A 13,889-nucleotide genomic window follows, 5' to 3' on the forward strand; every position below is an offset into this window, starting at 1 on the left:
TGATATAAAAACCGAACTCTGTCATAGTGAATTAAAACATATGGTTTTTATGTTGTAAATGGTGTTAATTGTTGTACTTTGATTTGCATATTGTTTCCTTTACTAAACTTTTGGACTAGGAAACTCCTCTTTTGAGGTTGATAATGTTATTACATTACAAATTGGTATCAGAGCATTTTGCTACAACAATAGGGGTTGTATGGACTCAAAAAACAATGAATGACAATATTTTCAATGCCATGTTAACACAAATTATCCTTGAATATGTGAATGCCTAGTTATATCCTCCATACTTAGAATATATGACGTTGTTTATTAGAAAATATTGTCATCATTATGAAGATGCCTAAATGTTATATCCTCCATAAAGCGCTCTTCCATGTTACACCCAAAACATGATGTGCAAGTTGCTATTTTATTTGTGTAGTCATGCTTTTATTTATTTATTTCTTACTGAAGAATATAAATGATATTACAAGATTAACAGAAGATTATCCCCATGGGGAGATTGCATGGAGTAACTGTAGATATAAAGTGTGAGCTCGTTGGCCAATTTTGAAGTAATAAAGATTGTTGATGACAGCAATCCATACCTCGCGCTCTTGGGAATTGATTGAGCTATTGACATGAATGGGGTAATTAATTTGAAGAAGTGGACTACGTCATTTGAAAGGAAATCGCTCCGCGTAGTAGTACCATTGGACCCTGCAAAAGGACCACACTATACTGAACCGCTCCGTGAATATGAGGAGAGCGAAGATAATCAAATCTATAAAATAACAGCGTGAGACCAGGATTGGGTTAATCCGACAGCCGATGGAGGAATTGCATGGGACTGTGAAAGTTCATGTACATCAGATTCAGATGAAGAATTAGAGCATTGGCAGAATAGGTTGCACGAAGTATCTACCCTCCACTATAATATGCCACCCCCTCCCCTTCCTCCTCTCTTACATAACAGGGGAGGTGTGTCACACCTTACCCTCTGTCATCATATGCCCGAAGGAGATCTCCATCGTCCATTGGAGTTATGCTTCGCCCACAGTCACAACGCATGGCCATAAAGATTTAGGGCTCAACGCCTATGCATTTCATTGAAGGTCATGGTTGCTTGGGCCCCATATCTTTAGCCTTTCCCTTATACTGGCCCACCACATCAACCTGACGCTATTATTCCAGCACCCTCCTCTACTAATCCTCCTTACACCTCTGAGATGGGACCTCCAGGATACGTCATCTTGGTCCTATCTCCCAGGGGATTCCCTTGCCACTCCTCTTTATGCATCTAGGATGGGACTCCCGGAACACATGGATTTTTGGGCCATACCTTATCACACCCTTAATTTTGGTTTTCCCACAAGGTTATAGTGCCATGACATTTGGTGTCGAGTCATCCCTACCTCACCTCCTTGCACTTATTGCACCTCCAAGTTTGGATCTTTGAAGAATATTATTCACTTGCACTGATTATCATAGAATATTATTCACTTTTGTTGATTATCATATATTATCATCTATGAAATACATGTTAATTCATATAATTTTGTCACAGCAGAAATAGTTATAGATTTCCGACCTTGTAGGTATCCAAATCATTTTGACGTGGCTTTAGTTACCAAGAAATAGCAATGATTCCAAAATTTTACTTATCATATAATACAAAAATGAAATAAGATGCCTAGGAATACAGAGAAACATACAACTTGCCTTATAATTAGACGATCATTTGTATTTGTATTATACTTTGCAATTGGAAAAGAAAATGACATTCTGCAAAAGCGTTTTGTTAAAAAGTACAAAGGTTGCCTGTTTCGAAACCCTTGATATCAATTTCCAAAAGTTTAAATAAGTGGGACAACTACATGAAGAAACCCTCAGCTTTTTATGTGTCCATGTCCATGTGGGATGTGTTAACGAGTATGTTGTTGTAAGGACTAAAAGGACCTGACAATCAGGACATTGTTTCATAGAATATGTACTTTGCCCAAAATCAACCCAAGGAATTACATATATTAACTATTTTATCATATAAATTACTACACATGTATAAGTATTGTGTGTTTATAATTATAGTGTGAGTTGTACCACCATACTAGTGTCCCAACTTTTTTTGGATATGTACCAAGAAGTTTGTACCCATTCCTACGTGCCAATGTCTCATTGTACCCATGCAACCTTGATCATGACATGTATAGACTGGAAAACACATCCATGCTTGACAACCCACTATATCAACTGAAAACCCAAACAGCAAGATAGGATGCCATGTGTTAGAAAATCAGAAAAGCAGAAAGATCTTTTTATGTTAACAATTCCTTGTGATATTCTTGCATTCTTATTAAATTACTTTATGTTCTTTTTTTATCTTGTTCTCATCAAGAAATCATCAAATCAGACGCATGACTATAATGACATCATATATAGGCACTCAGTCAGGGCTAAAACCCCTATGTAGGGGGAAACCCAGTCAAACTCTTCCACTAGTAAACTCAAATCAAATTGTGACAACCAAGACCTTAGATTAGACCAAAAGACCTTCTTATCTCCACCAAGTCAGCCTTCCAGATTGATTAACCAAACTTCAATAGTCACCTCTAGTCAAACTGCTTCAACCCAGCTCCAACTCAAAATTTTGGCCCTCCAACTTCCAGAATTTTGGCCCTACTACAGACCTACAACTAAAGCCCTCCTACAGCTTCATAATTTTGCACGTGTGAGTCAAAAGAGAGATAAAATAATCTTCAAACTTCTTTGTTAGAGTTCCTCCTTCTTCGCTAGGGTATTTGCTTTCTCTTTTAGGTATTTCGCACTCCTCTTCTCCTGCAATTGCAGATCGAACTTGATTGCGTGTATCCTCCAAATGAGTCGAGTAGTTGCTTATTTATAGTGGTTTCTGGCTCCCTTTTGAGGTTGACTTGTCTTCTTTGAGACTGACTTGATGGAGGAGGCACAAATGACACTTTTCACACAAAAATAAATGTCTTTCTTGTTTTACAAAGCCCAAGAAGGGTCTATTAAATAATGACAAGGACTGGACTCATGACATAAACCCTAGAAGCCTACAATGGAGGCTTAGACCTAAAAGTAAAATAATAAAGCATGAAACCCATGCTAATAAATATTTTTTCTTTTATATAAAATGTATTTTTCTTTCTTTTGACAGCTATATTACATCATGACCATACAATTATGAAGACCGACACTAGTTACATTCTTCAACACCATGATCACTACCAAGTACATGAATTCTAAATCAAAGCCAACGAGGGATCAGATGAAATCTAACGAGCCTAAGGAAGAGAACTAATTGTTTATGCTACAAGGAATCTTGCATTTTATGAAAACACTAAAATCTGTTAATGCATATTTGTTGCATGCAATCCAAGAGGTAAAGAGTATGTTCCTCAAGTCTTAAATCAACAAGAGTACTCTATAATAACAATGGAAAATGTAAGCAAAGACTGAAAAGTAACCTAAACCCTAAAATTCCTCCAAGGTGATTGCATTGGAGACCATAAAGAAGTCTATTGAAGCAAAGAAAGTTAGAAAAAAGCACGTGAAAGCAATCCCAAATGCAACTCCCTAAAATTCTAGCCTAGGTAACAATGATTACCACCTTTTGCTACTTTTCAAGCAATCCTTTTCTGTATGTGTGTACATACAAAATCCACGTGCTTGTTGAGTTTGACTATAAATTGACCACATTTTTAAATCCCTGATAAAACTTGTACCCTCAGCATAGAAGGTAATTCTATGGCTGATAAAAGGGCTTCTGATTGATATATTCTTTCAAGTGAAGAATGTGTTCAATATTTGTAGTCATTTGGTGATTAAAAATGGCGTACATCATTTTAAAACTGATGTTTTGCCTGAACAATTTGCACCACAATCAGATGAGTAATTGCAAGTATATGTTCAAGCATTTGAAGCTTTTCTGTGCATAAAAAAATAAGCAGACCTTGCAAATCCGTTTACAAGAACAGAAACTACTATGAAATTTTGTTTAGAGAGTTCTTGTCATTTTCTGTTGATGAGAGCCTGAATTTGTTCATGTGTCATAACTGCATTAGCATTTTCAAAATTGCCTTGTTCCATCTCCCGGTGCAGCTGTATTACAAACATATGTCAATAATCCTTTGACAAGTACAAAAAACAATTTGTTCATAATTCAGAGAAAACAGGGAGACTTTCATTCTCTAATTCTGCAATACAATGGGATTAAATTAGAAGACTATTTACTCCTGATCCTTTTCTTTTCTTACACTTTCAAAGCATGCAGCTATAAATATTAAGTAGAAAGCTCCTGAGTAAAAAAGTTGAAATCACATTAATATTTAAAACAAGTTTGAAAGATAAATACCACTTCAAGAATAGAATGCTGATCTTCTGGAGACAGTTCTCGCATTTGTCTAAGCATCATCAATTGCTGCAAGAAACCAAGATTCATTATCTCCAATAGAAAAGAAAAAGACTTTAGAAGACTTCAAGGATAGTTTTCAAGCTTGATATGCAAATATGATGCAATGTTCACTAACCTGCTCTTGTACTTTTTGTTGATACTGGATTTTTTCTGAGTAGGCATCTGGTCCTAACTCTGCTTCATCACAAGCCATCTCTTCTCTACCATTCGCACAGAAAAAAGAATTAAATGGCATAAGTTGATTAACAGAAAGCATAATTTCCTGCCAGATTGAATACATCATTAAGGGAAGGGCTGTTCCCGAATTCCTTCATAAAGCAAATTTCTTCCTTCAACTGTGAGTAGGGATCTTTGTTATCTTCTACTAATCTTGTTCATGGTGGTATTTTTCAGGAGTATTTAATTGGTTTGGGATGTTGAATGCAAACAGATCCTTTCACTGAGAATACTTCAAATATGTATAAATGATCTTCAAATTTCCTTTGACCTTGACCATAGCTCTGAAACCATGTTGAGAAATCGAAAGGTGAGGCAGTTAAACGATTTCTCTGATTATGACATTATCTGGTGATGTTTTCATCATCATTATTAGTTCTTATTAATTATCTTTTCTTATCATCAAAACTAATGCCAAGTAACAAATAGAAGAGAACACAAGATGTAGGCACACTACCAAGAAAAAACCCCACTATAGGGGAAAACCTAGTCAAAATTCTTCCTTCAGTGGATTCAAGATGAGACGACCATGACCCTTACAATCTAAACCCAAGACATCCTCCATCAAGTCATCCTTGTAACTGTGACAGCACCGAGTCCTTATCATTGTGAAAGCAAGGAAACCATCTCACTGTGAGACCTTGTCACTTTGGCAGCACCGAAACCTTCTTTACTGCACCTAGACCTTGTAATTGTAGCAGCACCGAAACCATCTTGTAATAGCACCTAACTGTGGTTACTGTGGTAGCACCAAGATCATCCCTGTGCCTAATCCGAGCTCCTGTAGTGACACCAAAACATCTCTGAAATTCACTGAAATTCCTCTCTGAAATCCAAGCTCTGCAATCCGAACTTCTCACTGTAATGACACCAAAACTTCTTCTTTGAGATTGCACTGAAACTTCCTTTCTGAGATCGGGTCTTCTGTGATTGCACCGAGAACATCCCTGTAATATCACCGAAATATTTCTTCTGAAATACTTGTCCAAAACTATGATCTGAGCGAAGGCCTTTAGGCTTGTATATATAGTAGTCTCCGCGACAAATAAGCCGACATGATAGCTTGAATAGTTGTTTCTCCATTTTAGGTGAGGCCGACATGATTTCACTAGAATGTAGCAGACTTGATGATGATCTATTTGAAGCTGTCTTGAAGGAGACTTGATGGAGGAGTCTTTGACCAAACAGGCATATTGACTTTGACCCAAATAAATAATCCTAAAGCCTACAACGGAGGCTTGACCTATAACAATTGACCCAAGCATGAAACCCATGCTTTAACAAGTCAATTAAAATAAAAATAAAATTCTTTTTGCTTTCATTTTGACAAATATATTACATTTTGACTTCAAGTACAATAATGAAGACCAAACCAAGTTACATTCGTCAACAATGTGAGGGCCACTATCCCTGGTACGGGAACCCTAGACTATTGTATTATAAGTTTGATTAATATAACAAAAAGTTGGATTCTTGTATAAATTTGTAAAAAGTTGTGTATATTTTGTGCACTAGTAGATTTATTGTTGTATATAGTTCCGCTATTACAAATTAGTTTGTTGTGATACTTCGATTGGTAGCGTCAGTGATTTAAGATTCTATCCTAGACTCTAGACTCTTGGAAAATCAACTAGCACCTTTATCAACCTCATCTACATCATCATCATGATGTCATAACTTTCTTGAAAAGGCTAGGTTTTCTTCTTTCAGCAGAAGTGTCCAATCTGAGGGTTTGTCCATAAACCCTAGGGCTTTCTTATCAAGCATTGTTACTTGCTAGGGTTTACAAACCCTAGGATCGAAGTGTCTTTGATCCATCAAGAATGTCCAATGATGATCCAAGTAAACTCTATTTTCTTTAAACCCTTGCAACAACAGCACCCAACATTCATGACAGTAGATGCAAGATATTTTTCCTTACATTCCAGAAGGGTCAAGGAGGCATTAGCTTTTGAGCATCTAATAGCACGTACAGAGTTATGCTTGCTTGGTGGCCAAGGCTGGTCTTTAACAGTCCTATGATTCCGTCAGTATATTCTGCTCCAACCATTCTTCCTTCTTGACATAGCATCCTCTGGTCCACCCTACCTCCTAGTCAAGTCAACTAGCTCATCAATAGCTTCAATCTGATCTGCTTCAGCAAGAGCATGACTTTGGCCTTTTCGATGCATAATTTCATCCTTCTTTATGGTGCTTCCACAGAGATACAAAAAGTAGTCATCATAAGGATTTGGTCCAGCAAAATGATTAGAAATTCATCCTTCAATAAAGATCCTTTCACAGAAAATTGGTCCAAAGCATATCACAGTGATGGGTATCACAGAAATTCTTCCATCACATAATTTTGTCCATCACAGAGAGAGACAGAAGTTCGATCCTCAACAAAGGTATTCCACAGAAACTCGGTTATGTATTTGAGAAATAAATTTGTCCTTTATCAAACCTCTTGCTTCATCCTCTTGTTTTGTACCCTTCGCATGCTTCAATAGAAGTTAATATCAAGTTTGAATTGCAATTAAACAGAAGATATGCTTCAGTATTTGGGTTCAAAGGTAATTCAAGATTTTCTGAAATTTTTCGACCAGAACTAAGACAATACTTAGTTCACTAAGACCAATCACCAAAATGGATAATGGAAACTTGTCAAGTAAGTTACTTTGATTAACTTTTCTCAGGTGTTCCGAACAAACCTTAGAATTTGTGGACTTCTGAAATGATGATCTTCGGCTGTCCTAAGGTATCACTTTTATCGGCTTCCAAGTAGAAGTATGAAGTTTGAAATACAGAACCTTCTTCAAGGCAAACCAGGGGAGATTACAACGTGACTGTAATAATTGAGGACTCTATATGCAGTAGTATTTCGGACCACTGTATAATGGTTCTATTTCACTTATTCTTTTCATTGAAAGAACAGACCTTGTTATAGCTTCTTCATTGGAGACATATTTTTGTTACTAAGCAATGAACAGTGCTTATTCTCACAAGAAGGCAGATTTTGAGATTCTGAAACTAGGGTGCCAATGGCTAGATAACAAATTGTTAATTTTAGGTATGTTCTATGCTGATAGCAAATTTACTTCAATTTTCCATATTAGCTCAATATCAATTCCAGATTAGCAATCACATTTAGCATGATAGTAAAATGCAAATAGAACATAAACTTAAATCGCAGAAAACAAGCCAAGACAAGAGGACAAAAGATGTGGCGAGCCAAGGACAAACCCCAATGTGGGGAAACCCTTGATCAATTCTTCTTGTGTTCTTCCATAGTTCAGCAGAGAGAGAGATACTACATATACATCAGAAGTCAACACTTTGACTTCACAAGATATGAGCAGAGATCTTCACCACGAAGACAACATAATGAGGTAGTTGATCTGATCTCAGGTGAAGGCATACTGCTTCAACTGATCCTCCAAGGTGACTCCATCACCATGCTGCATCTCACTGTGCTGCACCCAATCATCATGCTGTACCTGACACCGTGCTGCACCCAATTACTGAGATGCTCTCATCACCATGCTGCAATGCTGCAGTACCTCATCATCATGATGTACCCATCATCAACAAGCTGCTGCAATGCATCGAGCTGCTGCTATACATCCATGCCCATCATCATCATGCTGTACCAAAATGCTGCCCCATGCTGCATTCATTGTGTTGCACCATACTGCACCATGCTGCCCACAGCAGTCACTGCATTCATCAATGCGTTCATTATTCATGCTGCATCTTAATACACTGTTCATCATCACTGTGGTGTACACTTCAATACTGTCATGAGACAGACTTAGCTGCTTGCTATGGCTTGCAGCCTAGCAAAGCAGCTAGCTGTAGCAACCCTTCAAATCAAGCTCATCACCAATATGCCCAGACAGTCCTTAACACGCTTATCATCTACAGCATCATGACAGCACTGTCTTCCAATCAGCCTTATAACTGCACAGTCACCTTTCCTTACAGCGCAGTATGTACATCCTCCTTTTGCTGTAGATGAACCCCTTGTTAACTGCAGCCTAGAACAGTGAGTTAGGGATCTCCTTACGGACAGCATTAAGGACTTTACCATGACTGCGTTTAGGGCAGCATTAGGGTATATAGAGACAGTGTTAAGGTCTCTACTTAACTGTCTCTAACAGTCCTCTAACATTCCTTCTACTGTCCTCCTTAACTGCTGAGCAGTTGAGTTCCCTTCATGGACTGTGAATTGACAGCGTCTAGGGCACCAGTTTGTGACTCATAAGTCTGTGGTAGGACAGCATGAACCGTCTTCCTTTTGACCGCGTTTAGGGGTAGATGAGGATTCCTCCGCCTAGTGTGAAAGGATCCTACATTATGTTGCATAGAACCTTCATTTTAGAGCAGCGTAGAGGCTTCTAGTGACTGCCGTTAGTTGACATCTTCTTGCTGTGTGGACAGGTCTCCTCTGCTGCATAAACTCCCTTTAGACCTGCGGCTAGGGCATTCTGCCTTCATGACAGTGTTTAAGGTTAGGGCAGTGGCCAGATCTCTGTGATTAGGACTCTTCCTTATTGCAGCTAGGATTCCTTCCTTTAGGACAGTGTTAGGAAGCCTTTTAGGACAGTGAATAGGGTTTCTCCTAGACCTGCGATTAGATCTCTCGTTGCTGCGTTATTGTAGCTTCATTAAAGCCTCCTTCATGACAGCGTAGAGCTAGGGCTTCTTCTTATTAGGGCTGCGTAGTCTCTTAGGATCTCTCCTCCCACCAAAACCCAGAGACATGTGGAGAGGAAGAGATCACAAGAAGACTGTGTGTGCAAATGACTAGCAAGCCACCTCTTTTTATACTAAAATGTTGAGCACAAGTGGGGGCAATTTGGTTGTCGGCCAACCTTGACGAATTGTCCTATAACACAAATAAATTCATATCTCCATGAATACATGTCGGAATTGGATGATCCTTAGATCAATCTTACACCTCTCGACGAAAGGAATCCAACAAAAATATCAGTTGCCATAAATAAGATGAACCACATGGAATTTGGCCCTAGTTGCCAATTTTAACACTCCCTCTCAACTAGGGAGAACTCTATCTGCTAATCTGTCTGCCAGACTGTACTATCTCTGCCATCAGTGCCCTGCACTGCTCTAGAAATGATTGAGAATGTATCATACCATCCTCTACTAACCTAAAGTCAATCCCATATAACAGAGAGTGTCTCACACTCTTGATTTGAGATAGCATTGAATGTGCTCTAGCCACGAAAATTGGTGGAGAGGCTAAAGCACATGAGATCTCCAATACCCAAAAATGATTTGGGCAGAATCTAACCAATTTGGGAAATATTAAAATAATTAATATTTTTAATGGAGTCCTAAGTCTAAACTTAGGGAAAATAAAATATTAATGTAAATTAATATAGAACTGAGTTAGAATGGTCCAAAAGTCAGGGATCAACCCAGATCTAATCTTAGTCGTTGATTAGAGACTTAATCTCGATCGTTGAATTGTCAACAAGAAAAGTATATGAGGAGGCTTCAGGGTCACTTGGAAAACACAGCGAGTTGATCAAGAATTCAATTTTCTAGGGCAGGGCTTGCTGAGGAAATCGAAGGAGCGATCAGAATTGCAGCTGAGAGGCAGTGAATGCAGTAGTAGGGAGGCAGAGATAGTACTGGGAGCATCAACATAGAAGCCGAGAGAGGGTTGACGCAGAACCAGCTAGAGGCCACGCAGAAGCGGCCAGAGGCAACTAGGAGCTGCGCAGAGCTAGAGGAGGGCTAGCGTGGGAGATGCAGAGGCTAACGCAGAGTAGACGCCAGGCCAGAGACGCTGAGGCAGACCCTATAGGCTGACGCTGGGATATTTCGTGGGGCAGATTGGGGCTAATATCTATCTCTGACTGAGAGGTACTACTGTCAAGGGCATTCTCTGTTGGGTGAGCCATTTCTGGCACCCAGATTGTATTCTGGAACTTCTTAATAATAAAACCCTCAGATAGCTACACCGATTTTCCCGCATTGGGTTTTTCCAGGGACTTTAGTCCAAAAATAACGGTGTCACTTGTGTGCTTGTTTTTCCTTCAATTGATGATTTGTATGTGTTGAGACTGTACTTGTATTTATTTTCAGTAATTACATGGTAAATAACTTGTTAATTAACAAAACAAGTAGGAATAAATAAATCAGAAAGTACAGGAAGGATTTCTAATAGTGAGATTTAGAAATTCCAACATGGTATCAGAGCGTGGTTGCAGATCATAGGATAACTAAGGGCATCAGCCAAGCAGAGCAACAGCAGCAGAAACAGCTGTCCCGAGTGACAGAAGTTGTTCCTAGTGGAAAAGCAACAAGGAAGGGGTGGCGCAGTACCTGCGTCATCAGTTCGAGCCGGGAAGAGGATCAGCGCAGTGGTAAAGAGTAGACTTGACCTACATAGTGCCCGGTCATCTTTCTCAGTGAGGAAGGATTGACGCTCGTGGCCAGGAGGTGCGGATTTTGCTGGTGCCAGGATTGCGTAGAGCCTAAAGGCTCTAACCATCAGTTTTTTGGGGCATAGGAGGCTGTGGGTAACTTGCGGAGTGAAGCTAGTGAGGTACTATAGTCAGAACAGTACCTAACAAGGCAAGACCAAGGAGGAGGGAGTTTCTGTCGAGGATTTCTAGCCAAGAAATCTGAATCAGTGGTGCAGTTGCACTAACAATCAGAATGGGGGCATCTCGACATTGGCAGAGGGGTTTCCAGGAGGGAAATCGAGGCTCAGAGGGAGTCACATCGAGAACTTCCAAGAGGGAAGTAGAAAGACTCAGAAGAGTCGAAAGAGGAGCAGTGAAATGGCATTGAACAGGGTAAGAGATCAGGACAAACTAGACGGAGCCTCAAACTTCGTAGTCTGGAAGGCTAGGATCTAGTCTATTTTAGACAGGAATTGTCTCAAGCACTTCGCCTTGAACACGATAGCGATCCTAGTTGACCCGGATGAGAACGAAAAGTACCAGGAGGCAATGGCAAGGGCCAAAAGCATCATCCTTGACGAGGTCAAGGACCATGTAGTACCACATATTGCCAAAAAGGACACAGCAAATGCGATGTGGGAGGCCCTGACGAAATTGTATCAGCATACTTCTGTGCAGAGGAAGATGCTACTGGAAAATCCGTTGTGGTCATACCAGATGTAGAAGGGAGAATAGATAGACACCTTCCTCGATCAATTAAAGGCGATCCGGGATCAGCTGACTTCCATAGGGGCCACATCGAAACGAGGAGATGATGGTGAGGACTACGTTGAACACAGTCGCAGAGGATTGTGAGGTACTTTTCCAGAGCATACTGGGCAAGTCGACCCTTCCAGATTGGGAGAAACTGAGGGTGGCTCTTCGTCAAGAAGAGATCAGAAGTCTAACCAAGGCGGGAAGCAGTGGCAAGGGGGTCAGAATCAAGGAGGAAGAGGAGGATGTTGCCCTAGCATCTGAGGGAAAGTAGGAGAAACAGAAGAAGGACCTCTCCAATGTCAAATGATTCCACTGTGGGGAACTGGGTCACTATGTGAGCCAGTGTTCGAGGAAGAAGAGCAAGGGAGAGGCTTCTGAGACCAAGGCTACACCAGCAAGGGCGGAGAAAGAAGTGGAAACAGATGATGATTGTGCCATGAGTGCTCATGCACCTCGAGAGAAGAGGTGGGGAGACATCGAGTTGTAGTCAGACGGACTACAAGCATGAGGGGTATGTGTTGGGCATGGAATCCCCCCAAGGCATGTTTTGGGGCTCAAAGCCCAAGTTTTGACTTGATATGGTTGTAAAGACTCTGCGAATTGCGGGCGCAGAGCGCGAATTGTATGTTAGAGTCATAGGGTTGTCCGCCCTAAGTTTTGAATGTAATGTCGACCTACCCATGGTCCGCGAACCATGGGATTGTATAAATAAAGCGAGGCTCTAAGTTGTAAAGACATAGAAGAAATGGAATCTAATAGATAGGAAGTAGAATCATAGAGCAAATGTCTAAGTGTGTCTTGGGTCATAGAGTAGGAAAAAGGCTCTACAATTGAGTGCGCAGGGGCCTAGTTGTTCGCAGCTGAATGCGCGGACCCCTGCAGCTGAGTGTGCAGGGTGGAGTCGAGTCTGTAATCCAAGAAGAGAGTAATAAAAAAATGTTTTATTCCCAATTCTGTGTATCTGTTCTGAATTATTACATGTTTAATATCATTTGCAAATATATTGTTTCTATACTGCGCGCACTTGTATGAATTGTGAATATTGTTAAGTATAAATGAAAGCATAGAAATAAACTAAGTTAATCAACTAATATCGGATTACTAAGGACTTGGGTAATAACACTGTTTAGCCCCTAAGTAGGGCTACGCGAAGGCAGCATCTCAGGCCGCAAGGTGCGAGTAAGTGCGCGTAGCGACGTGAGCGCAAGGTCGAACTACGAACCACTTGAACTCATCAGACATCTCCAGGGTGCGGAAACCTAGTTCTAGCACCCTCCCATACTACTTCGAGTGAGACCTCAATCCACGCTCTGCGGACTGTTTCCGAAAGGGCCAGTAGTACCGGGATTTGTTTGGCTAAATCACCTCTGAACCTGGGTCAAGCCCCAACAAGCCAACAAATGGTTTCGTTGCTGGGACCGGGATCTGCATAAGGGATATCTGATGTCGTGTCACTGGAATCCAACAAAGAAAGAAATTGAAGAGTGGCTGGACAGAAAGATTCACGAGTTCGCGGCGCAAGAAAATAGGAATCTGTGGTATCGAAGGAACAGTGGTTAGAGCGCTACTTATATACGGAAATCCATGAAATTTTCTTTGCATCCTTCCCCTCTGAGTTGTATGAGTGGATCGCGAAGCTAGCAGACAGTCAAGGAAGGTGTAGGCTCGACAAACCAATTGTGTGGACTCCAGAGTTAGTGCGCAGACTAGAAGCATCAAAAGATAAGATCGCGCGCATTGTGGACCATTGGCTCGATCGAATTATAGGAGGGTTTATCATTGAGTTCGTGGTAGATACTTCAGTCAACTACAGCGAGGCGGAATGACGCTTCCTCAAAGGACCGCGAGGTAAGTACATTAAATCTTTGAACACTTGGATTAAGATGCTATTGTGTGAAAAGTGGGTTATGCGAATAAATTGATGTTTGGAGCTACGCAAAGTGGGAAGATCTATAGAAACGAAGGTAGCGCAGAGATAAAAACTAGCGCCTTGATTTCACATCGGCGAGAAAGCGAGAAAGAGCTCGCGAAAGTTTCACCAAGAAGTGCGATCAGTCTGATAAGGCAACGAATTCCGCGCA

At 40.5% G+C, this 13,889-nt stretch overlaps 1 protein-coding gene across 1 annotated transcript in view; it reads right to left on the reverse strand.

Moving 5' to 3' along the window:
* Positions 1-3,719: 3,719 nt before the first annotated feature.
* LOC149177321 (uncharacterized) overlaps positions 3,720-13,889 on the reverse strand; it is a 181,258-nt gene continuing 171,088 nt past the window's right edge. The window contains exons 5-7 of the mRNA XM_089420084.1: positions 4,536-4,620; positions 4,361-4,426; positions 3,720-4,107 (exon numbers count right to left, since the gene is read on the reverse strand). Of these exons, the coding sequence (XP_089276210.1) occupies positions 4,018-4,107; positions 4,361-4,426; positions 4,536-4,620 (241 nt within the window). The 3' untranslated portion in view covers positions 3,720-4,017. The remainder of the gene's footprint in view (positions 4,108-4,360; positions 4,427-4,535; positions 4,621-13,889) is intronic.

The sequence above is a fragment of the Pinus tabuliformis genome, chromosome 4_1 (genome assembly GCF_031772625.1).
Source record: "Pinus tabuliformis cultivar Carrire ecotype Pingquan chromosome 4_1, CPIR1, whole genome shotgun sequence".
Lineage (NCBI taxonomy): Eukaryota > Viridiplantae > Streptophyta > Pinopsida > Pinales > Pinaceae > Pinus > Pinus tabuliformis.